This window comes from Ambystoma mexicanum, chromosome 3q (genome assembly GCF_040938575.1).
Source record: "Ambystoma mexicanum isolate Mex_15411 chromosome 3q, UKY_AmexF1_1, whole genome shotgun sequence".
NCBI classification, from domain to species: domain Eukaryota; kingdom Metazoa; phylum Chordata; class Amphibia; order Caudata; family Ambystomatidae; genus Ambystoma; species Ambystoma mexicanum.
In genome coordinates this window covers 1297174180-1297197918 of record NC_090926.1, presented here as the reverse complement: position 1 = coordinate 1297197918, position 23739 = coordinate 1297174180, and the positions used below count along the sequence as shown (strand labels likewise).

The 23739-nt window shown below is 47.0% G+C and overlaps 1 protein-coding gene across 6 annotated transcripts in view; it reads left to right on the top strand.

Moving 5' to 3' along the window:
- Positions 1 to 23739, top strand: part of GTF2F1 (general transcription factor IIF subunit 1) — a 208776-nt gene that overhangs the window by 23590 nt on the left and 161447 nt on the right. For all 6 annotated transcript variants that reach the window (XM_069604407.1, XM_069604408.1, XM_069604411.1 and 3 more), the window contains exons 4-6: positions 4597 to 4669; positions 19908 to 20101; positions 22174 to 22344. In XM_069604407.1, coding sequence (XP_069460508.1) covers positions 4597 to 4669; positions 19908 to 20101; positions 22174 to 22344 — 438 coding nt within the window. The remainder of the gene's footprint in view (positions 1 to 4596; positions 4670 to 19907; positions 20102 to 22173; positions 22345 to 23739) is intronic.

The window sequence follows — 23739 nt, the reverse complement described above, 5'->3', positions numbered from 1 at the left end:
CAGTAGCTGTAAATTAAAGCGCACAAGCTGGTGTCCTTCTCCCTGGTTAATCCTAACCAGCCTTGAGAATGGTATCCAGGTGGCTTACAAGTTGATTTGTCCCACCAACTCAAAGGAAGAAGTCGTCCTCAAAGGGGCTTCTCTGTCGAGATGAACTTGGCAATTCGGGCCTACAGCAGGGCTTCACCGGGCAAACCAACGGTCCAGGAGTTGCAGCAGCCGTCCTTTTCCAGCTCTTCTTCGGTTCTTTCGTTCCAGTGGTCGACTCTGCTTTCCAGGCCTGGAGACTCTCCTTTTAAACAGTTTTTTTCTTCCATTCATACCATCCCTGCTTCCAGTGTTAGGCAGAATTGCATGCAGTGCCCTCGGAGACCACCACACACAATTAGGAATACAGGTGTAACATTGGGTTTGTCCTCCTTTCTAAAATTCCTATGTAAAAACACTACAAATCCTTTTTCTGTTTCCTGAACATTTTGTGACCCCTGCATTTCCATTTTTATAGAGTATATTTTGACATGCACTATGTGTTTAAGATGGCGTTTTTAAAATCAACCGAGGGGGCTGGGCTAGAACAAGATTTTAGGAGGCCACCCAGGTTATGGTGAAGAGGGAGTCTCTAAGAGTTTAACCAAAACCCAATTAAGGTAGTAATGGAGAGCAGTTAAGGCTTTTCTTAGGAGTGGGAGAGTGGGGTCAGTTGTCCAAAGAGTTGACACGGAACAACATAGCTTATTGATATTTTATTTCTATTGCGCTCATACACAAGTGTTTCAGAGTGTGACAAGGCAAGGGAGGGGAACAAGGGAGAACAAAACTCTAGGCCCAGTGACATTGAGAACGTGCAAGTGCATGGGAGAGGGGGAGGGGAAAAGTGCAAGGAAGGGGGGGAGAAGTGGAAAGTGCAGAGCAAAGGGGAACAGAATAAATAATAAATAAAATAATAAAAGCAACAAAAGTGGTAGTGCAGCCAGCAAGTGGCAAGTGCTGAGTTTGAGGCAACAGACAGGGTAGGTCAGATAAGTGCAGGAAGAAAGAGGGGGGGACTGTATGGGTACAGATACAGACTCCAGCGCAAGGGGTGGCCCAGGGGCAGTGCGGGAGGGTGGCAAGGTGGGCAGGAACCTGGACCTGGAGGACAGAGGGTGGCGAGGTGCACGGTGCCAAGAGAGAACAGATCAACAGGGGAGAGGGGGGGCGAAGGCAGAGGCAAAGAGGAAGGACTTGAGGTGCTTCCGGAAGCAGAGATGTTTCTCCTCGAGTTTTAGAGTGGCAAGGAGGCTGTTCCAGAGGGAGGCTCCAGCCGAAGACCGAGATCTACCCCCAGCTCGTTTCTTTGGAAAACAACGGACCCTGAGGGAGTTAGAGGTAGAGAAGCGGAGAGCTCGAGAGGGGAGGTATTTGCGGAGGGATAGCTGAAGGTATTTTGGACCCAGGCCCCAGAAAGCGTTGTGGACAATGCAGATGGTTTTGAATTTAATCCTTGCATCCACTGGGAGCCAATGGAGAGATTTCAGAGCTGGAGAGATAAGATCCCAGGGCTTGAGGCCAAGGACAAGTCCTGCAGTCCTGTTCTGGATTAGTTGCAGAGGGCGGAGAGTAGAGGCAGTTAGATTTAGAAAGAGGCTGTTACAATAGTCCAACCTAGAGGGAACCAGAGCCTGGGAGACCATGAGCTTCTGGGGGAAGGAGAGGAAAGGCAGAGTACTTCTAAGGAGGTGCAGTAGAAAGTTGGACTTTTTACTGATATCGGAGATGTGGGCGGAGAAGGAAAGTGTGGAATCCAAGATGACCCCTCGCAGGTGGCGATAGGAGGAGGGCCAAGAGAGGCCAGCCAGAGAGTGAGGGGGAAAGGATGGAGAAGGTGTGCTGATTCTCAGTCTTGCTGGCATTCAGACAAAGATCATTGGCGGCACACCAATCTTGAATGGCAGTAAGGCAATCCGAGATGAGGGAGAGGAGGTGGCCAAGGGCAGCCTGAAAATGAATTGTGTCGTCAGCGTAGCACTGGAAATTTGAGCAGAAAATGGCAATGCAGTGGGCGAGAGTTGCCAGGTATTGGTTGAAAAGCCAGGGCAAGAGGTTAGACCCCTCGGGAACACCACAGGTAGAGAGGGAGATAGATGATAGGATGGACCCAATTTGGGCCTGGGAGGGTCGATCTGAGAGGAAAGAGGTCAGCCAGGCCAGAGCCTGATCTGTGATACCCAGGTTATCGGAGACACAGAGATGGTTGAGCAGGATGGCATGGTTAACCGTGTCAAAGGCAGAAGAGAGATCGAGTAGGATGAGGACAGAGGGAATGTTAGTCGAGGTTGTAGAGCAGATCTTCACGGATGTTCAGGAGAGCAGTTTCTGTGCTTCTGGCAGCTCTGAAGCCAGACTGGTGGCCATGGAGACAGCCAACAGAATTGGAATGAAGGTTAAGCTGGGAGATGGCCAGCTTTTCCAGGAGTTTGCCCAGAAAGGGAGTAATGGAAATTTGGCGATAGTTGGCCGGACAGGAAGGATCAGCTGTGGGTTTCATGAGAAGAGGATGCACAAGGGAGTGCTTCAGAGGGGAGGGGAAGGATCCAGAGGCAAAGCAGTGGTTGCAGAAATCGTCAAGGGCCGGAGCGAGGGTGTCATGTAGTCCTGGATGGTTTTAGAGAAACCAGGATGAACCTGTTTTGAGGAGGCTTTCATAGACCGGACTTGTCTAGGGGGGAGGGGAGTTGAGGAGAGAGAGAGAGGGGAGGGAGGGAGGGAGGGAGGAAGGGAGGGGAGGAGGGGAGGAGGGGAGGGAGGGAGGGGGGAGGGAGGGGAGGGGAGAGGGGAGAGAGAAGGTGGCAGCGAAAGCCTCAACTAACACGCGCTTCATGGGACGGATGTCCGAGAAGGTAGGTGGCAGTATTGGGGTAGGCTTGGCTTGGGGGGGGGGGGGGGGGGAGGGGAGAGGAGAGGAGGCAGTGGTCACTCCAGGAGAGTGGAGTAGTCAGAGGGATAGAGAGGGGGAGGCCAGGGGAGATCAGGGGGGGGAGGAAGGAGGGGGCGGGAGGGAGGAGGAGGAGGAGGAGGAGGAGGAGGAGAGGAAGGGAGGAAGGGAGGAAGGGAGGAAGGGAGGGAGGGAGGGAGGAAGGGAGGAAGGAAGGGAAGGGGAGGGGAGAATGCAACCTTGAGTAGGTGTTGAGACTAGTTGGTCCCATTGGTCCAAGGGTTGAAGCACCGAGGAGGGTCTTCTGAAATCTTGCAAAGGAGCAATACTTAAATTGGCCACTGACTGGAGAGGAATGCTGGTCCACTGCAGACGTAGTTCTCGGGTCGTCCGCAGGCTCCTCTTCGTAGGATACTTGGCTCCAATGTAGATCTGATGTTTGTCTGCAGGAGTTCTCCACTGATCCAGATATGGAGAGATAAGCTAGTCCAAGCCAACCAATGGGAAAGATCTGCCACATTTAGACAGCCAGTAGTTGTTCAATCGGGACAATCTTTGGTTTCACATGTGTCCAGCAGCAGCCTCTCTGGCACCAAGATATGAGGACTGGGCCCAGACAGTCCCAAACCCCTCTGTTGGGTTCACGCACACAATGGTTCACTAGCCCACGAAAGCAGTAGCTTTCCTTGGCAAGTGCATGACTGTATATGGGATTTCCTGACCTGTGAGTGCAGGAAGAAGGCCAAACTACAATATGCAAAAGAACAAGCGACAAAATGTTTGGTATGGCCATCTGAGGATGCTAGCCTCCATTGGTAGCCATTTGCGGTAAACTCAAAAGTGCACAAGTAAAATAAAGTTAAAATGTAACTGCTGCCACCAGCCTGTTTTTAGGCACATATAAAAGTAACTAAAAATCCCCATGTTTAGAAAGCTAGGGTGATACAAAAGTATGCCCACTGCACTTTAAGGTGCTGTGTGCAATGCCAAAAAGTACAGGAATCCAAAGGGTAATCCACTGTCACAGTACTGATGGTCTGAAGGACTGATACGTTTCTCTATAACAATGAGAAAAAGGCTGGGGAAGCTGAAGGCTCCACTTCCCTTCAAAAGGTCAGAGCAGGTTCAAAAGCAGAGCAAAAAGAACAGGATTCCGTAGAAAACTATGGAGGGAAAGATGCAAAAAGAAAATCTTTCCTAACATGTTACTCTGTACCTTTTTACCGCTCTGCTCCCCTCTTGAGACTACAGCCTTGACTGCTCCCCTACGTCTACCCCTAGGAGAGTCGAGCACAAGGAACCCTCGACCGAGATGTGGGTTCACCTTCCTGAACCCTAAACCGAGGGTCTAACACTCAACTGAGCTTTAGAGGTCATGTGAAGGAAACGAAGTGGCTACAGGCTGTAAAGAAACACGTTGAGCAGGGAGGGCTATAGGCCGGGCCACCTGGGGATGCTTCTAGGAAACCCTGCTGGTTACCACATGGCGCAAGAGGGATTTTTCTGGGCATAGTCCTTTAAGCAATTGTACTACACTTAAAATATGCAATATAAAAGTGCCAGAGGTAGTGTGCTCCTACTCCAGTTAGGGAAATAATTTATATATATATTTGTGTGTGTGTGTGTGTGTGTATATATATATATATGCATTGTATGAGTCAGTGTTTGTCTTTCATTGACAGGAACACAACGAAGAAATACAGCCTCATGGGCTTCAATGCCGCAGATAAAATCAACTTTGCAACGTGGACTCAGGTAATGCTGGAACCTTGTTGGGGCAGTGGGGACACTTTTCTTCTTTTGATTTGGGGGTCGAGGATTGCTGGAACCAAGTGGTGGCTGGAGGTTCAGTAGGAAGGCACTGTGACTAATCTAATGGAGTCGTCACGAATTCCCCGGCTGTGATCTCCTCCCATGTGGACAGAGAAGTCACCTGCTATCTGATCCTGACCCTCGCGAGGATCACATGGGAGGAGACAACTACCCTACCAGGGAGATGTTTTGGCTCCATTGGTTGAGATGCAGTGCCCCCCCCCCCACACTTTTACATGAAGAAGACCCTCTGATACCCAAATTCAGAATGGCCTATTGTCATTCTAGTCGGGCCTCTGCCTTTGGTCCAAACACCCACAGTTCACACATACCGCCTTGTGTTTCTAATATGCTTTATTGTAAACATCTTGAGAAAAACCATTTGAGAAGTAGAGCCCAATTACATTCATGTACTCCAACTCTCATAATCACTTGAGTACTGAGACGAGGAGGAAGAGGATTAGAGAGTTTGCGTTAAGTGACAGGTACCCGAAGTACAAAGTGCAGGCTAGTTTTTAATAAACTACAGTGTGCGGGATATTTAAAGATGGTGACCGCACTAAGCAGTCTAGCAGTGCAGGAGTGGATGGTAAACTCCAGATGGAGGCTCGCGAAGGTTACCTGGACAGAAGGAGGGGTGCTGCCACAGACCAGTAGGAAAAGCCATAGCGACGCAAAGAGCAGCGCAGACGTTCCTGGTTGTCGGCTGTTGGGGAGAATTCTCTGAAGTGTGCTCATTTCCCTTCACCTTAGAGACCCCCAGCAATTTTGCTGGATTTTGAGGACTTGTTTTCTTTCCCTTGGAGTGAGTGTGAGCCTTTTTCCCACTCTCAGGTATTTTGATGTGTGTTTTACTCTTGTGTTCTTTGGTTATGGAGTTTTAGACGACCCCATAGGCATCATCTTTTTATTGTTCTGTCGCACTGCACCTTTAGTGCAGTGGCACAGGGATGTCCTTTGGACTCCCCAAGGTTTAAATGCCTTCTCTGGGGTGAACTACTGTTCCCCAGAGAATGTAAAGTTAAATGGACTTTACTAGTCCTTTTTAAATTCATAGACCCAGCACACACCATTTTACAATGGAGTGCTGGAGGGGTTACCTAGTATCCCCTGTGTCTAGACACTCCTGTAGCAGTCAAATGCTACCCTTTCCTATTGAAATGGCTGGTGGCAGTGGTTTTAGAACAAACTACCATGATTTTTCCCGACCGTGAACACCGTTTACTAAAAATCGGGGTAGCCATGTTTTTCCACATGGCGCCCAAGACCCCTCTGTAAAAACAGACTCTGGTCATCTTTTTTCACCGTTTCTTTGTGGAAAGGTCCTTCTTGTGTTTAACTCCGAGCACCAAACCAGGTTTGGTCCCTTTGTTCGTGAGCCTTTGGTGGGCTTCAGGACTGAAGTCCGCCCAAGTGTCTGGGGTGGGCAGGAAGTGAGGGAGGTGCCCGAAACTCCCTGTGCGTAGTCTCCTAGGAGACCCAAATACACTCTGGCGTGATTGGCTGGCTGACTGTCCGAGAAGGACAGCCACCCTGCTGGGTGAGTGGCAGCTAGGCTGGAATGAATGGGAGAAAACTGTTTAAAAGGTGAGTCTCCAGGGCTGGAAGGCAGAGTCGACCACTGGAGCGAAAGAACTGAAGACCAGCTGGAAGAGGACGGCTGCTGCAACCACTGGACCTTGGTTTGCCCGGTGAAGCCCTGCTGCAACCCTGAATTGCCAGATCTCCAATCGACAGACGCTCCTTCAAGGGCGGCTTCTCCCTTTGAGTTGGTGGGACCAATCAACTCAGCAAACGCCTGGATACCATTCTCTGAGCTGGTTAAGGTTAACCAGGGGGAACAACACCAGTTTGTGTTTGGAAACCACAGCTACATGAGCTGAAGTGATGCCATTTTGTTTGCTCCGACGACGATTCCGTGCAGTGCAGGAGTCCCCCGACGTCCTCCCTCTTGGCCCCACGACTGAGGCTCAGGAACAGCGAGACCTGCAGGACCTGCCGGGAACCAACGTCTTCCTCTGCATCTTTTAGCTCCACTTTAAGGTACTGTGCCGTACGGTTGAGAGACCCTAACTCTCGCAGTGGAAGTTCGTGCAACTTTCCCAACTCGCAGGCCTAATCAGCTTGTGATCTGACATATCTTGCTTTATCGTCTGAACTACTTCTAAACAATTCTACAAAGACTTCTCCATTTGTACCAGAACTGTGCTATCCTATCCAAGAACACTAGACTATTGACATTTGCCGGCCTTATTGAATCGAATTGACCCTCCTGGTACATTGAATCTTTGCATTAGCTAAACAAAGTGTTTTCTAACCCTTTGTACAAACCTATGCTTTTTATTCCTATTTAAAAGTATTGAAGTGCTATTTGGCTCCTTTTTCAGGGGAGCGCAAACTGTCTTTATAACTTAGTTTGTTACTGTAGTATGTTGGAGTTGAATATTGAGTTGATCTCTACTAGTGAAAGTTTTCTAAATGACTGTGTAAATAAATGTAAGTATTTTTTACCAAGAAATCTTGAGTGTAAGTGTCTACTTGAAACACTGTGATTGTGATACTTCTGTGTAACTGCTTTTACTGCTCACATTGCCTCTTGAGATAAGCCTGGCTGCTCAGCTCGCTACCAAAAGTTTGTGGCGCAGACTTATATCAAAGGTTGGTGTTTGCTTACACCTGTTCTCCTAATTGTGTGTGGTGTTCCCAGGGGGTACTGCCTGCAATTCTGCCTAATATCGGGCTGCTTGTGGAAGCCGCTTTCTTCAGTCCAGACCGAGAGAAGAAGCCAGCGTGTGAACGCATAGCTGCACAGAACGCTGGAGAGAACTCCGCTGACTCCACAGTGGAAAGCGAATGAAGCAGCTGTGCCACAAAGGAGCAGGCAGAGTCGGAGACGTTGGAAGAGACTAGTGAGTCTTCCCAAAGCAGTTGCGGACACCGGGGTGTGCCTACAAGCGCACCAGCCGGCATTTGATATATTAGAACGATGAAAAGAGCATAAGAAGAAAATTTCAATGCAGTCAAGACAAAACATTAACGCAACACCTAATGTTAAAGGATATTTGTACCGTGCTCTATCACCACCGGAGTGGTCTCCTGGCGCTCTGGCGGCTCTGAAAAAGGGAGAGGGGGGGTGAGTTAGTGGGAATGAGCTGGAAAAGTGCAAGATAGCAGTGATGTGCTGTTGGCAGCCTCCGCCTGGTGGGTCCGTTGGCTGGGCTTCGGGTGTTTTACAGTCGGTAGTCGACATGTGCTGTTGTGCAAGTCTATGTGCGGTTTGTTTTGTTGTTGGAGTGTAGTGAAGTATGTGCGGATTGCTGCGTTTTAGGCTTGTGGTTGTGTTTTGGTTCGAGTTTGAGAGGTGTATGCAGAGGGGTGGAATTGTTAGTGGGTTGGTTATTGATTCATGATTGCATGTTTGGGCCAGGCTTGGCAGGAGAGTCGTATCAGTCATTGAATTATATTTCTATCTAGAAGCGTCGCAGGGTACGTTGAGTACTCAATCCAAGTGTGGCACATGCTAACATTTACAACTCTAGCCAGATGTGGCGCATGCTGAGCTTAGGAATTCCGTCTGTGTGTGCACATGCTAACATTTGCAATTCTGTCTAGATGTGATGCAGGCTAGATTGAGGGTTCCATCTAAGTGTGGCACATGCTAACATTCTCAATTTTGTCTGGATGCGATGCTGATATTCACAATTCTATTTAGATGCGACGTAGGCTAAAGTTCACGATTCCATCTAAGTGTGGCACATGCTAACATTCTCAATTCTGTTTAGATGCGATGCTAATATTGACGACTCTATCTAGATGCAACGTAGGCTAGAGTTCACGATTCCTTCTAAGTGTGGCATATGCTAACGTTTATAAAGATAGAAAGAATGTTTGTATGCAGACAAGACACAGTACCAGGGGTGTTGCTAGGTCTGGAAAGAAGTTCCAGTGCTATGCTAATTTTGGGACTTTGGGGGCTAGCTAGCTTTTTTGGTTGTAATCCCTGAGCTACTATCCGGGGCTACAACCAAAAGACCTGGGGCTATAGCCCACTCAAACGCCCCCCCCTAGCAACGCCTCTGCACAGTACAAAGACAAACCCTAATCCAATACAGGCGCATGATTTGCCATTGTGGGGGAGAAGTTTGGGCAAGTGCCACCATAGGCAAATTTATGAAGTACCTCATGGTATAGGCCATTTTTGTATAGCCAAGGATATAGGCCATTTTTGTATAACCAAGGAAGTGTGTAGCAATTAAAATTAGGTTGGCAGGTGAGTACACCAGACAGTTGAAGTTATGTAAATATTCCTGGCAGGAGAGTATTCCAGGTGTTAGGGAGATTTATCATTATTGTGCTTCATTCTCTCTCCTAGTGAGACCCCCATCACCTTTTGCTGGACTTCGTGACCTTTTTCTTTAAATCCTAAATGAGTGGAACCATTTTCCACTAATTCATTATTTTAGGCCCTGTCTTTTGGAACTCTATTATTTGTATTATACCTCTACTACGGAGTCTGTCTGCTCTATAACTCTTAAAGGCATCTGTGTTTTACTACTGCAGCTCATTATGGGCAACCCTCCGGGTTCTCCTTTAAGATTCCGTTTAATATCCCCAAGTAACTACAGTTCACAGGGTTAGACAGATACTTAGCATCTCTCCCAGAACTTTATAGACTGAGAGATTGGCACCCACTACCTTCAGTGGAGTGCCAAAGGGATACCTAGTTATCCCCCTTCTCTCTGCTCCTGTGACTTTCTAGTCACATAGACAATCTCCTAGTTATGGCTGGTGGCAGTGGACGTGTTCTACCAACTAGTTTGTAGATTCTTTACCGCAGGCTATGTCCATAGCCCAGCTAGTGCACAAGAAGGGCACCAAAGTACCAACTTGTGACCCTCCTTTTTTCACCATTACTAGCGTCGGCCCTTCTTCTACCATTCTGGAAGAGGGGGGGGGGGGGGGGGGGGGGGGGTGTGTGTGTGTGTGTGTGTGTGTGTGTGTGTGTGTGTGTGTGTGTGTGTGTGTGTGTGTGTGTGTGTGTGTGTGTGTGTGTGTGTGTGTGTGTGTGTGTGTGTGTGTGTGTGTGTGTGTGTGTGTGTGTGTGTGTGTGTGTGTGTGTGTGTGTGTGTGTGTGTGTGTGTGTGTGTGTGTGTGTGTGTGTGTGTGTGTGTGTGTGTGTGTGTGTTTGTTTTTTTTCTCCTTTGGGGGAAACCCTTGGTTATCCCCGCCTAGGCTCCACAGTCATGTAGGGGCGTAGTTTTCCACCCACTTGTCCTTTGTTTGCCAGAGTGCCGGAATAGGCCCAGCTCCCACATGGGGGTCTGGCTGTCCTAACTGGCCAGGCAAACGCCACTTTCAGTAATATGCTGAGAGAGATTGCAGAGCAGTGTGTGCTGGTACTGTATAAAACGTGAGGCTTCTGGAGGAAAAACAAGTCGACCACTGGAAGATGAAGTAACCGAAGAAGACGACCAGAGACGCATGCAGACCCTTTGCAACACTGTGAAGCGACCACTGCTGTCCACGACAGAGGAGCTCTGAAGAGGACTCCTTCCCTTTGGCTGGTGGGAATAACCAGTCCCAAGACAAACTTTGAAACAAGCCATCGCCCGAGGTCCAAGGAGTTTCCAGAGCTGCGGAACTGCAATACCTGGAGATCTGCTGCCCATTATGCATGCATAGTTGTGTAACGGCAGAATCTGTCCACAATTTTGCTGAACCCATAAGGACACTCCAGGGATCCGATCCAACTGGCCCAGATCCCCCTCATAAGAAAGTGGGACTGCAGGAAACAAAGAAGATTAGCCAGGCAATCCGTGGCCTTTGTTGGTGCTACAGGAAAGGCGCCAAAACCGCAGAGTGAACCAAGAAGTTGCTGAAAGTCGTGCTACAGGTCCTCCCTCGAGACTGCTGCTAAGAGATCCCGTCCATTGTCCTGCACTCAGTCATCAGACCAAGGAATCCAGAGGTCGGGGTCCAGAGCTGCAACATCGCGGAACGTCCGAACAAACATTTTCTTCTTACCTCAGGTACTGTGGGGAAAAGGGTATTGCTTACCTGATTCCAAGAAGTCGCAGCCAGAGCGTTGGACTGCATGTATTGGTGTTCAGGGCAACCCTCTTACCTCGGACCCAAGCCGCTGCTTGTGTCCTTTCCTCAAGTCCGTTTTAAGGTCTCCCTTGTTAGTTAATTTGCAGATTAAATGCATTACCGTATAAACCGTTGAAAACCGCATGAGTGTGCAATAACCGATAATACGATAACATTGTTTTTTTCCCTTTCTAACATTGCTACAAATGTAACTGCGAACAAACACAAAAGTGAAAGTTACCTTTTGAAGTGTATTATCAAGTATTCCTAAGTGTTCTAGTATAAACGTCTAAAGTATTTGAAGTGATTCTGGTGTAAATATAATCTGTATATACTTTCATAGAATTTATAGTGCTTCTTTGTTGTGCCTGTCTGTCTAATATTCAGAGTACTTACCTGCAACTCACATCTTCCTCCATACGCCTGACTGCTCTTCCACTCTACCAAGGTCCTGAGTTAGTACAGACTGATACTAAGAGTTTGGGATCTGCAAACCACTAGGATAGCTTACTAAAGTCTTACCTCCGAGCAGGACTTTAGGAAAACGCTGGTGGGATTTGTGTAGGTCGGAGTACAGTGATTTCTGATTGTATTGCACACAAAGAATCCATCCTCCCGGTCACTATTCTGTAAAGTACTAAAGCTGTGTCCACTATAGAAAACTATAAGGCAGAAGCTCTTACGTCTCTTACTGTTTACACATTGAAAGAAATGTGTAAACATAAATGTGTAAACAAAAGTAATAAAAGCTGAGTTAATCCAAAAATTGTTGGATTACCACAATGCAAGTAGGCCTGTAACCCCTACTTCTAGAATAGATCTAGAAGATGGTGATGGTCAAAGTATTTGTATTTATTGTTTTATAAAGCACCTTACACCAAAGCGCTGTACAATGGAACAACATAATACATAAGCAATATAACGGTGGAAGCAAATACATTATGAATCCATCAACAAAACAGTGAACAGAGCAATTAACTGAAGGGGATAGGTAGAGAAGGGGAGTGGGAGTGGATGGGGGGAGTGGTGGAGAAGGGTAGGAGGAGGGAAGGGTGAGGGGAGGCATGAGGGGGGAGATATTCGGGGGGAAAGTATAAGGAGGGGTGAGCAGAAGGGGGGGAGGAGTTTCAGGGAGGAGAATGGAGGAGGAGAGATTTAAGGGTAGTGCGGAATGAGGGGGAAGGTGGGGGTAGAATGGATAGCAAGAGAAAGGGAGTTCCAGTGCAGAGGCTCTAGGACTTGGAAGGAGCGGAAATGGGAGGAGGCGCAAGGGGACAGTAGTAGCTTTCAGCCCCCAACTTCCAGATAATGAGGTAGAAGATGTGGATGAAAGTATGAATATTAATCCACCTAACTGAGATGGGTCTAGATCTAGAAAAAATGAACATGCAGCTTGAATTCAGGAAATTGGAGATTCATTCTGAAATGAGAGATGAGGAAATGAGGAAGGAACTGAAACTCAAGTAAAAAGAGCTGCAGCATGAACTAGATCCCCTGATTCCACTACAGTTTCCGAGTCCTCGTTGCCAGGCCACTCCAGACGCAGGAAGCCTCGTCTCCCCAAAGATTTGATGAGTTTGTAGGGTGTGACAACTGATATTCTTGATTGGCTGAGTACATGTGAATTTATATGTAAAGTACAAGGTATTTGTGAAAGAGTGCAATCTCTAGGCTCCCCCAGAATGGCTGGGATGCAGTTGAATGATGTTGATGGACAAGATTACCAGTTGGTAAAAATATCTCTGATTGCCAGGTTTGGGAAGACCCCTTCCCAATATCTGAAAAAGGTTTAGGGACCACAAGAAGAGAGATGGTAACTTGTGGGCCATTTGGCTGTGTGAAAGCCTGAAGCCCCTAGATGGGTGGATTAAGGGCTACAAGGTGAGCTTTTATGAAGGCATGAGGTGTCTCTTCATGTTTGAAAGTATTTTTGATGTCTGTTCTCCAGAGCCGAGACAGCATCTTGCTGAATTTAAAGAACTGGACCCCAAGAAGCTAGCAGTCCTGCTGACCTGTCGGTGGCCAATAGGGCTACTCACAAGGATTCTGGGGCCCCTCACAAGAAAGAGGATGGGGGAAATCATAAAACAGATGAGAAGGATCATTCTAAAAATCCCCCACCAAAAGAGGGCCACAAACATAAAACTGGTAAATTCGTCTATAAACAACCTTATAGGGCTAGTGAAACCTCTGGACCAAAACCACAGGGAGGTTATCAGAAACCCCCATTCCAAAATACATTTGGGAAATGTGCAGTTTGTGGGTCTGGTGACCATGTGAAAGGAGTTCCCAGGTGTAAGGGTAAACCTTCAGGGATCCCCTCTGTCAGCTTAGCATTCAGACCTGATTTGGATGTTCCAATGGCAGGGGGCTAGCCTTCACCCTCAAGCTGAAGAACGCATTGATGTTCAGGCTAGAGTTTCTTTAGTATCTCTGGGACTGTGGGAACAGACCATTGTGGTCTGGAATTCCAATCCTGATGATACTAAAGAGTATTCTAAAGAAAACCTAGAGGTCACCCCTACTACCCCACCACCAGCAGAGGCTGGGTTAGTACCAAAAGAATCCTCTGGAGAAGACTCTTCTGATGAGTCAGAGGAGGAGGAGATTCAACCCTGCCTAGAAGATCTGGATCCAAGAGACCATCCTGAGCTGCAGACGTTGCCCGCAGAAGGTGAACCCTCAAGTGCAGACTTCAGTAGGGGACAAAGAGAGGCTCCCTCTCTTGATCTACGTCAGCAGGCAGCATCCCAGAGTGAAGGTCAAGACCCTGGCAAGCATAGGCTATACTGGGAGAATGGACTTCTCTACAGTGAGCCTATGTAGTCTATTCCAGGAGACCTCAGGAGACTGGTGGTACCCCAAGAATTAAGACCCAAATGCCTACAGGTGGCACATGAAGTCCACCTGGCTGGCCACTCGAGCTTCAAGAGGACCAAGGAGAGGATCCTATTGTACTTTAACTGGCCCAAGATGGGTGCAGAAATTGCACAGGAGTTGTCACACTTGCCAGTTGCCTGGTATGAGTGGAGCCAATAACGTGGCACCCTTAGTGCCTCTCCCAGTTGTGAGTTTTTATTTTTTAGAGGATGGGGATTGACTTTGTTGGCCCCCTAGACCCTCCAACCTTTTCAGGCAACCGATTTATATTGGCTGTGGTGTACCATGCCACCAGTTATGCTGAAGATATTCCAGTGCAAACGGTTACTGCTCAGGCAGTGGCTAAGGCCCTACCTATGATATGATAGGTTATTATAAACGTGGAGTTTTTATCAGAGTAGGATTTCCTAAGGAGGTTGTATCTGACGGGGATCAAAATTCTGTACCACTACATGCCGGCCATGTCGAAAAACTGTGGGGTCACCTACATGTTTTCACCTGCCTGACACCCTCAGACAAATGGGCTGGTAGAGAGGCGTAATAGAACAAGGAAGAGCATGATTGGAGCTTTGGAAAAACCACTTGGGCGAAAGTGGGATCTTCTTCTGCCATGCCTTCTATTTGACTACAGAGATGTTCCTCAAGCTGGAGTGGGTTTTAGCCCCTTTGAGTTACTTTATGGCCATCCAGTGCGAGGCCCTTTGGCCCTGATTAAGGGGGGGGGTCTGGAGAGTGTTCCTTCCCATAAGCCAGTAAGGATTACAGACTAAGTGCTTGGCCTCAGACAGAGGATGGCACTTGTGATGACAGATGCTACTAAGAATTTGAAAGCTGGTCAAGCTCTGGTTAAGCAATGGCACAACCAGAAGGCAAACATGGTGGAGTTTACTTCAGAGCAGCCAGTCTTCATCATGGTCCCAGTAAGAGAGTCTTACAGGAGAAATGGACAGGATCCTTCAAAGTTCCTGAGGAAGCCCCCAGGGTCAAAATGCAACCACCTCTGGCAGGAGGGATCTTTCTTTACATTGCCAGCTAGGAAGCATTTTAAATTGATGTCACCAGTCAATATTGTGTTGGTAATTTCAGGATTTTGTAGCACCATATCAAGTAGCTGTCCCAAATCCTGTAGGAATTCTCATCCGATATAGCCAAGCGGTTCCGATACATGTTTACTAGAGCTATCATGCCTCTTATGTTTTATCTTTACCAGCTACAAATGGTTATTAGGAGCGGCCCATGGGAAAATCTTGAAACCATTGTTTGTATTTACAGCTATGAGAAGACCAGAGGATGGACGGCCTATATTACTAGACTTAGCTGGTAGGAGCAAAACGTCATGGCCATTCCACACAAGCTGTTCTACCAATCATGTCTCTTGTAAGACAATTGTATTGAATCCTGCAATGTTTGTTGCACTTGCTCCAAATAAATGGGCAGAGCCACATGTGTTCCAGCTTGCTAAAGTGACACATTCCACCTTTGGAACCTGAGCTAGTTAGGATCCCACATTATTGGCATTACCACCTTGATTGGTATTGCCTCTGACTAAGTTCTGTTTGTATATGCTCAAAGGAAATATATTTTTCATCATCTCCGTTTGATCTTGCAGTATAGATCTATTGGCCACTGAAGGGTCTTGCACTAGAATAAAACCAAGAGCAAACCAGTCCATCTTTGCTTGCCACAGGAGATTTCTCACAACATCTTACTGTTGTGAGAACCTCATCATTCAGGAATTCAACTTGTTTGATGTCAAATGTGGTAATATCCTGTAAACTGTTAATCTTTAAATAAGGCCAATATAGACGTATGATTCAAGTACTACATTTGGAACAGAGCACCTCGACATTTCATAATAAAACAATGATTGTAGTCTTTTGAATCCATACGTGTGCTTTTACTCTTTTCACTTGGAAGTTGGCGTGGCATTCTTTTTTGTGCTGGCTCTACATCTCTCATGACATCATGCTGCTGTGAGTTCAGCAGTGTCCCATTAAATGCCGAAGTGGATGGCATCATCTATCTCTGCCTACTTCCTGCGTCTGATATCATTGTTTTTTGTTGTCTTAGAAAATCATCAAATGACGATTTTATCATTGTTTGAATTTTTGGTAGCATGTCACTGACTATACATGACTCAGAAGTAGATGTTATTACAGTTTGAGGTTGCGCTATTTTTTGTTAAACTACACAATTCAGGGTTGCAGAAATCAGATTATCCAATGGTTTGTAAGCTTTTATTTTCATGTTTTTTTTAACAGATAGCACTTTACGCTGATTCTTAGTAAGTGATCTTTAACGACCCAGAATCTTTTTCTTGCCACCTGGGTGACTTTCCACTCTCAAATTTATTTGTTTGCCAAATTGTTTAATAGTTGAGGGACCGCTTTTGTTTGATTTTTAGTTTTCACAATTGCACAGGCAGAGTTGCTAGATTTTACAGAAGGTCTGGCCTGAAACATGTTAAAAATATCCAAAGTGCCGTCTGATTCAGTAACGCTTTTTACCATTGTTGCAGGTTCAGAATGTTTGCCTGCATCAGAAGTCCCCTCTATCGCACGTACAATCACACATTCAGTTTGAGTTGTAGAGAGTACGTCCTTAATGGGTTCTGTGACTCTCTTTACCACTGTTCCAGAATGGGTGTGTGTGTTTGCGCTCACATCAGGTGTCCATCTATCACATATACAGTCACACATTCAGTTTGAGTTGTAGGCAATCTGTCCTTGATTGGCACAGCAGACATCAATTCATCACTTGCACTCTCGGGATTAATCTCCTTAGCACGTTCACTGAATTGCTCAGGCCTCTGTTTGTCACAAGTTATTTCTCTCCTTGAGTCACATTTCGAATCAAAAGCATTCATCCATGTGATAATTCTCTCTATCTGTACCGCTTGACTATTGATTTTAAAATCTAAGGTTTCAAATAGTTTTGTATGAGACAACATTGTAGTATTCATGGCGTTGAGAGTGATTTCAGTAAGAGGTAACTGATTATTCATACTGACTTGAGACACAGGCACATGACCAGTTGCTAAAGTAGACAGACAGCTGTGATCTTCGCGGGGTGGGTTGAATATAAGATAACTAATGATCTCAAACGTTATGGATAGCCTGGTCAAACATACTGCGCTAGTGGTTTGTAGAGTTTCGGGGACTCTGGAACATTCGCAATTGGTGACAAACAGAACGGCACCCCCACAGAAACATTACCTGTAGGCACCTATTTACGTATACATTCATCAATAACTAGTTTTCCGACGGTTGACAAAGACTACCATCATTAATTGTAATGTTATGATCCGTGTCTTGACTGGTAATTTCTACTATAACATTTTCAGTACAAGGCAGCCTAGAAGGTATGTCATTCATATTCACTTTTTACAAAGGATACACCACTTGGTGGTTCAATCATACCACCAACAAGTGCAACGGTATTGGAACTTGTTAATAATTGAGTGTCGGTCAGAGACATTTATAATGTCAATCTGGGTGACACTTTCTCCGTTCAATTGTGGAGCAACAGGCTCATTACATTGTTGGAGCAGACACGTTCTAATTCTTGAAGCTGCTGCTCTCTGGGCAGACAGAAATCCTGTATAGCCGCCATTGTATTCCTGGTGGTCAGTCAAAATGTCGGGAAAAAAGAAGTCGAATGACAAAAATGTCGAAAAGAAAAAAAAGTCTAATGTATTTTTTTTTATTTATATGTATTTTATGGGTTCGGTAAGTAAAAAAAAAAGGGGTAAAATAAAAAAAATAGAAAGGGGGTTTGAGGGGGAACCCCCCCATTTCGAGAAAAAAAAAAAACGTATTGAAAAAGAAATTAGACTTTATTTTTCTCCATTTTTTTTTTTCTCTACATTTTGACTTTCAACATTTTTGTTTTCGACCAAATGACTATAAACCGTATTCCTTCGGTCGAACATGAAGGACGTAACGCCAGTCTTTTTCCTCCTGCTGGCAATTATGGGAGACGGTTTTGCCGGAGTAGCTTTAAGAGTTACAGATGCACGTGAGATGGCAACGTGCTCCGGCATATCTGTTTTAAGGGTGTATAAGCGGTGTCTCATACAGAGAGCAAGAGCTATATCCTAAACCTTTTGCATTGATCTCGTAGTTCACACACTCACCCCTAACAGCCACAACAGCTCTTGCGAAGCTCTTTCTCGAAATGCGCAAGCGTCCAAATATTATAGGTATTGTGGGGGGGGGGAAAGGTGTAGCTTCCTCCAACGTTTATGTCCACGCTGTTTACACAGGTCATACTATTTTTCACCTGTAATTGTAAATAAGTGGAAATAAGGATCAGAGATCTAGAACGCTATGTTGGTTCTAATCCAATAAACGGTCTTCTTTCAGTCTCATACCGTGGAAACACAGTCCAAAATTGAATATCCGAGAGATAGGTATCCAGGAGCTCAAGAGCACACGAGCAGTCCGGTCCAGCCACAATAGCTCTTACGAAGCTCTTGCGCGCGATTCCAACGCATCACAGACTGAGGAGTTTGAGTGGGGGCTCAGGCCACTTGTCTAGGACCTTGGGACCAGAGAGTTACGTGGAAGCTCCCTGCATCCACACACCCCCTAGTGGCCTCCTCCCATTTGTGCACTTTTAAAGCCAAAGACAATACCCTTAACACTGTAGAGGTACTTTTAGAATAAGAGGGCTTGGATAGGATTTCGGACACAGGAAATTTGTGCTTTCGGCATCTTGACACAGGAAAGGACCACCGTTTTTAGTTGAGGTAGGCAAATACCTCCTAGATTAGGGACAGTGAGGCATTTTCTAACCCCTTTATTATTTCAATAAAAGTTTATAGCAATCATGAGTCCTCTGTGTCCTTGTCTCCGTCCTGGTTCCTCACAGCTGTTAGCAGCGAGTGGTGTGGTTGGAGTGTGGTTTGAAACTAGGTGAGCTTCGTAAGTAGTTAAGCAATATTTTCTTTTTGCTTCTTTCCCTCCCTAGACCTCTATGGCACCACCTATATTTGGCTGTTTTGAAACCGACCTGAATTTTGAAGTTAAATGAAGCCCTTTGGCTTTTCCTTCTGAGCTGCTCTGTTTTGGGGGCACTGATCGATCAGTCCCTATGGCTATATGAGTAGAGGGGCTAAACACTACACCTCGCAGTGAGGATACTTTGTAGCCTTTTCTTTTGATTTTAAGTAACCGAAGGACTTAAAGTTTACAGCCTTATATTTATAAGCCTGAGTATGTTGTTTTAACTTCTTTATTTTAACTAAATCTCGTTACATTAGTTTGATACTTACCTTTGTCTTTTTCTTCATTGACTTTGCTACCCTGCAGTGTTTTATTGCTGATTTAAAAGTCAGGTGTTGGTGCTTTGTAGCCAGAGCTCCCAAAAGGGAATATCTATATATTGGTAGTATATGTTTAGTGCTTTACTTGAATGTTGTTTTTTAATTGATGAGTTGTCCAAGGCCTAAATGAATACTTGTATTTCATACTTTCTGCCTAATTTTTGTTAAGTGTACACTGTGTGCGCGTAACTGAACCCTTCACCACTTTCACATTCTCCTAAGGCTAAGCCTTACTGCTCAGTCACACTCCCTCAATAGAGTTTGGCCAGACATTAGTGTGTTTCCCCGTTCACCAGAATCTGGTCACCTCTGAGAATCTGTTCACAGGTTTGAGTCTGAAAATCCATCTGAGCAGTAGTGCGGGAGCCAGGATTGGCTGTTGAAGGAGGTTTTAGTCAGCGGCCAATAGAGCCTGGGTGAGTATGATCAGAGTGAGGGGTGGAAGATGATCCCTGGACCCAGACTGGACAGGAGCAGCTCTGTGTCAGGCGGAGCCAATGTGGCTCACTGGATGGGAGTGCTGCTGCTAAAAGGTGTTTTATATGGCGCCAGACTGTTCTAGGCCGATGCACATGAGCCAGGTGGGCTAGGCAAAGGCAGGAGACTGGTGGATAGCGTCGGACCCAGGTGTGGAGTGTGCGGAGGTCTGGCCTCATTATTTGTTTGTCCAGAAGAGCGTTCAGTCTATGCATTATTTTTAATCTGCTCATTTTATAGTGGGAGATGAGTTTAGTTACCTCCCCACCCTTCCTTGGGGAGGGGTTGGTAGGCATGAGATGCTGAGTTCCTAGTTTTGGTAGTGGATGGATGCTCCCGCCAAAATAGGTTGGTTTGCCTCATACTTGTATTAATGGCCAAACGTCTTTCTATCATTATTTTTTTCAGGCTCGGATGGAGCGTGATCTTAGCAACAAGAAGATTTACCAAGAGGAGGAGATGCCGGAATCTGGGGCAGGCAGCGAGTTTAACAAGAAGCAGCGCGATGAGGCATGGAGGAAGAAATATGGCATTGTCCACAGGGAATTTAAAGTGGAAGACCAGCCGTGGCTGCTGAAAGTGAATGGGAAGGCAGGGCGCAGGTGAGGGCAGAAGCTATGCATGGGAACAGAAGGCAATGACATGCAGTGGGTAAACAGGAGACCAGGTGAAGGTGTGTACTGCAACCTAGGCGAGAGCATCCAACCCTGAATAGAACAGGTAGGTCACATGCAGATAACTGCTGTGGAGTGCTGAACAGGATGTACATGTGCTAAAATGCCTGGAGACTGCTAATGGTAAATGGGAGATGGGACAACGTTGTTTTGCAGATTGCATGTGTTACTGTATGTCTGATACTCGTACTAAACTATGAAGTTAAGAAAATGCTTCACTCTAGCAACAAGGACAGTCTAAACCGTAGCTGTGGGTCTCGTAGCTTGTGCCCTTTAGGCGTGAGAGTTTTGGTATAGTGGACGCCTATATGATATGATATGGCATTTATAACGCGCCTATACACAAGTGTTTCAAGGCGTGATGAGGCAAGGGGGGGGGACAAAGGGAGGACAGACAACGATCCTACTAGGCCAGGTGTCATTCAGATCGCGCAAGTGCATGGGAAGGGGGGGGAAAGGAAAGTGCGCGGGGGAAGGGTGAGGGGAAAGTGCAGTACATGGGAAGTGGAATAAATAAAATAAATAAAACACATAAAACAGCCAGCTGGTGGCAAGTGCAAGGAAGTGCAGACATAAGTGCTGGAAGGGGGACTGAGGGATACAGAAAAAACAGTCCCCAAGTGCAGGGGTTGCCAGGGAGGCAGTGCAGGTGGGCAGTTGACAGGGCCTGGGCCAGAGATCAGAAAAGGGTGGCCAGGTAACCAGTGCAATTTCAGTCAGGAATTCAGCAAGGGAGGGGAAGAGAGAAAGCCGAAGCAAAGAGGAAGGTTTTGAGTTGTTTCCGGAACCGGAGATGGTTCTCCTCGAGTTTCAGGGAGGCAGGAAGGCTGTTCCAGAGAGAGGCCCCTGCCGAAGAGAGTGATCTGCCACCAACTCGTTGCTTGGAGAAGCGACTGACCCTGAGGGAGTTGGAGGCAGAAGAGCGAAGAGCTCGAGAGGGAAGATATTTAGGAAGAGAGAGTTGAAGGTATTGCGGCCCCAGAACCCAGAAGGCCTTGTGTACAATGCGGAGGGTTTTGAATTTAATCCTCGTAGCCACTGGGTGCCAGTGCAGAGATGTCAGTCCTGGAGAGATACGATCCCGGGAGTCCTGGAGAGATACGATCCCGGGGCTTGAGGCGAAGGACAAGTCTCGCAGTCCTGTTCTGGATAAGTTGCAGAGGGCAGAAAGTGGAGGCAGGAAGATTTAAATAGAGGCTGTTAGTAGTCCAGCTTGGAGAGGACCAGGGCTCTGGAGACAGTGAGCTTCTGGGGGAAGGAGAGGAAAGGAAGAATACCTCTGAGGAGGTGCAGCTGGTAGTGTGACTTCTTAGAGATGTCAGAGATGTGAGGGGAGAAGGAGAGTGCAGAGTCGAAGAGGTTAGACCCCTGGGGGACACCACAGGTAGAGAAAAAGATGTTGGAGAGGAAGGACCCAAGTTGGACCTGGGAGGGTTGGTCGGAGAGGAAAGAAGTCAGCTACGCCAGAGCCTGACCAGTGATACCCAGCTTATCACGGAGACAGTTGAGCAGGATGGCATGGTTGACAGTTTCAAAGGCAGAAGAGGGATCAAGCAGGATGAGGACGTAAGGGGTGTTAGTCAAGGTTGGAGAGCAGGTCTTCACGGATGTTCAGGAGAGCAGTTTCCGTGCTTCTGGCAGACTGATGGTCATGAAGACCACCAACAGATTGAGTGTGGAGATTGAGCTGGGAGATGGTCAGTTTCTCCAGAAGCTTGCCCAGGAAGGGAGTTATGGAGATTGGGTGATAGTTAGCCGGGCAGGAGGGGTCGGCAGAGGGCTTCTTAAGAAGAGGGTGCACAAGGGAGTGCTTGAGGGGGGAAGGGAAGACTCCAGTGGGGAAGGGAAGACTCCACTGTAGATTTCAGGCTTTATGATGCAAGTCTAGATGGAGCGTGATGTCTGTAGATTTGGAGCTCGTAGATTGGTGTCTTAAGGGAAATGTGCACTCTGCACAGAGGAGTCTTCACATAACATTTTTAATGTTTATATTTTGCTAGATTCAAAGGGATTAAGAAGGGCGGAGTGACTGAAAATGCCTGCTATTACATCTTCACCCAATGCCCTGATGGAGCGTTTGAAGCTTTTCCAGTGCACAACTGGTACACCTTCACCCCCATCGCCAAGCACCGGACGCTGACTGCAGAGGAGGCCGAAGAGGAATGGGAGAGGTGAGGTGGAGTCTGTATAATGGAATGGGAAGTCTTTGATGGCAAGAGTTGAGGTTGTTGGCCTGCGTGCTGCTAGGGTGGAGCTGCCCAGGTTACACGCACTCAGTAGTGGAGCAAGAGTGGAGGTGGATGGGCTGCTCCAATGGCAATTAGTGCAGAGGTTTAAAGGCAGTAGTTGCATGCGTGTAGTTTTAGGAAAGCAACTCAGAGCGGTAAATTCTCTGTGGTTGAGCCATAACCGGAGCGGTTGATGGGTCAGTGTCAAAGGATTGGTAGCTGCTGATGCGGGCAGCGTAGACGTGTCCCAGCGATACCGATTGGGTAATCTTGCAGTCCTTCAGTGTCACGGAGTTGTGGATGAGGGGAGTCTAGTGTAACGGTAGGCTCCTGGCTTTACAGGTTATTCACAGCCTGGTTCTCCCTCTTTGTGAAGGGGGCTATCACCCCAGTTAGCTCTCATGGGGCTCATGTGAACGGAGCAGGATGACATCTGCATATCCCAGCAGTGCTTTGCCTTCAGAGTGATGTTGCTCTATGCCCCAGGATCCTTCCCAGCGATTGAGGAAGTTGAGGTGCAATTATGGTTCCTGAGTGCAGTCTCATCCTCCAATCACAAGCGTGAACCTTTCCAATGTGTGTGGGTTGCCACTGTAACCGAAACAACGCATGACCCAGCACAAATGGATGCTATTCAAATGGTATTGTATTAGTTAGAATGGTGGTGGCTGGGGAGGGGGGGGCTAGGGAGGGGGGAGGTGGGGTTAACTGTTTACAATCTCTGTACAGAATGTCTTCTCTAGGGTTCAAAGGTAAAGTGTCTTGTCTCAAGCACACCGACTGTGGGTTCAAAAAAGGTCTTTGAGGTCCAATCTCTGCCATTTATCCTTTGCCGTTAAGGGATCAATTTCCAGGATATATTGTCCCTGCTCTGTCACCTTTCCTTCTGGGCTCCCCCCCGCCCCCCCAACTCCTGGGAAACCCCTTCGACTGGTTCTCCGGCACTTGTTAGGCTTTGGCAGTAGATGGAGGGGGTGGTGTAACTGTTCCTTCCACTGGCTGGCCATCTGAGCTTTGCTACATGCTGGGTCTGTTTCACTGGCCTGCCTCCCTGTCTTCGAGTTCTGGCATGAGAGCCATGCACCCCATCCTTGTCTACTTCTGCAGTAGCCTTGTGTCTATGGGGCCCTCCTCAGCAACTCCTCAACGATCCACCACATGCTCTTACCCCTTCCTCAGATACTACCCTCTGTTCTTCACCTCTGACCTTCTCTCTTATTCAACTTGTCAACTTTTCTACTAGCCCCCTCCTTGATGGACTCCTCTGTCTCCTCCTGTGTACATTCCTCCATTCTCCTTCCAATCACCTTCTCGCTCCTCCCTTCATATCCCCTCCAA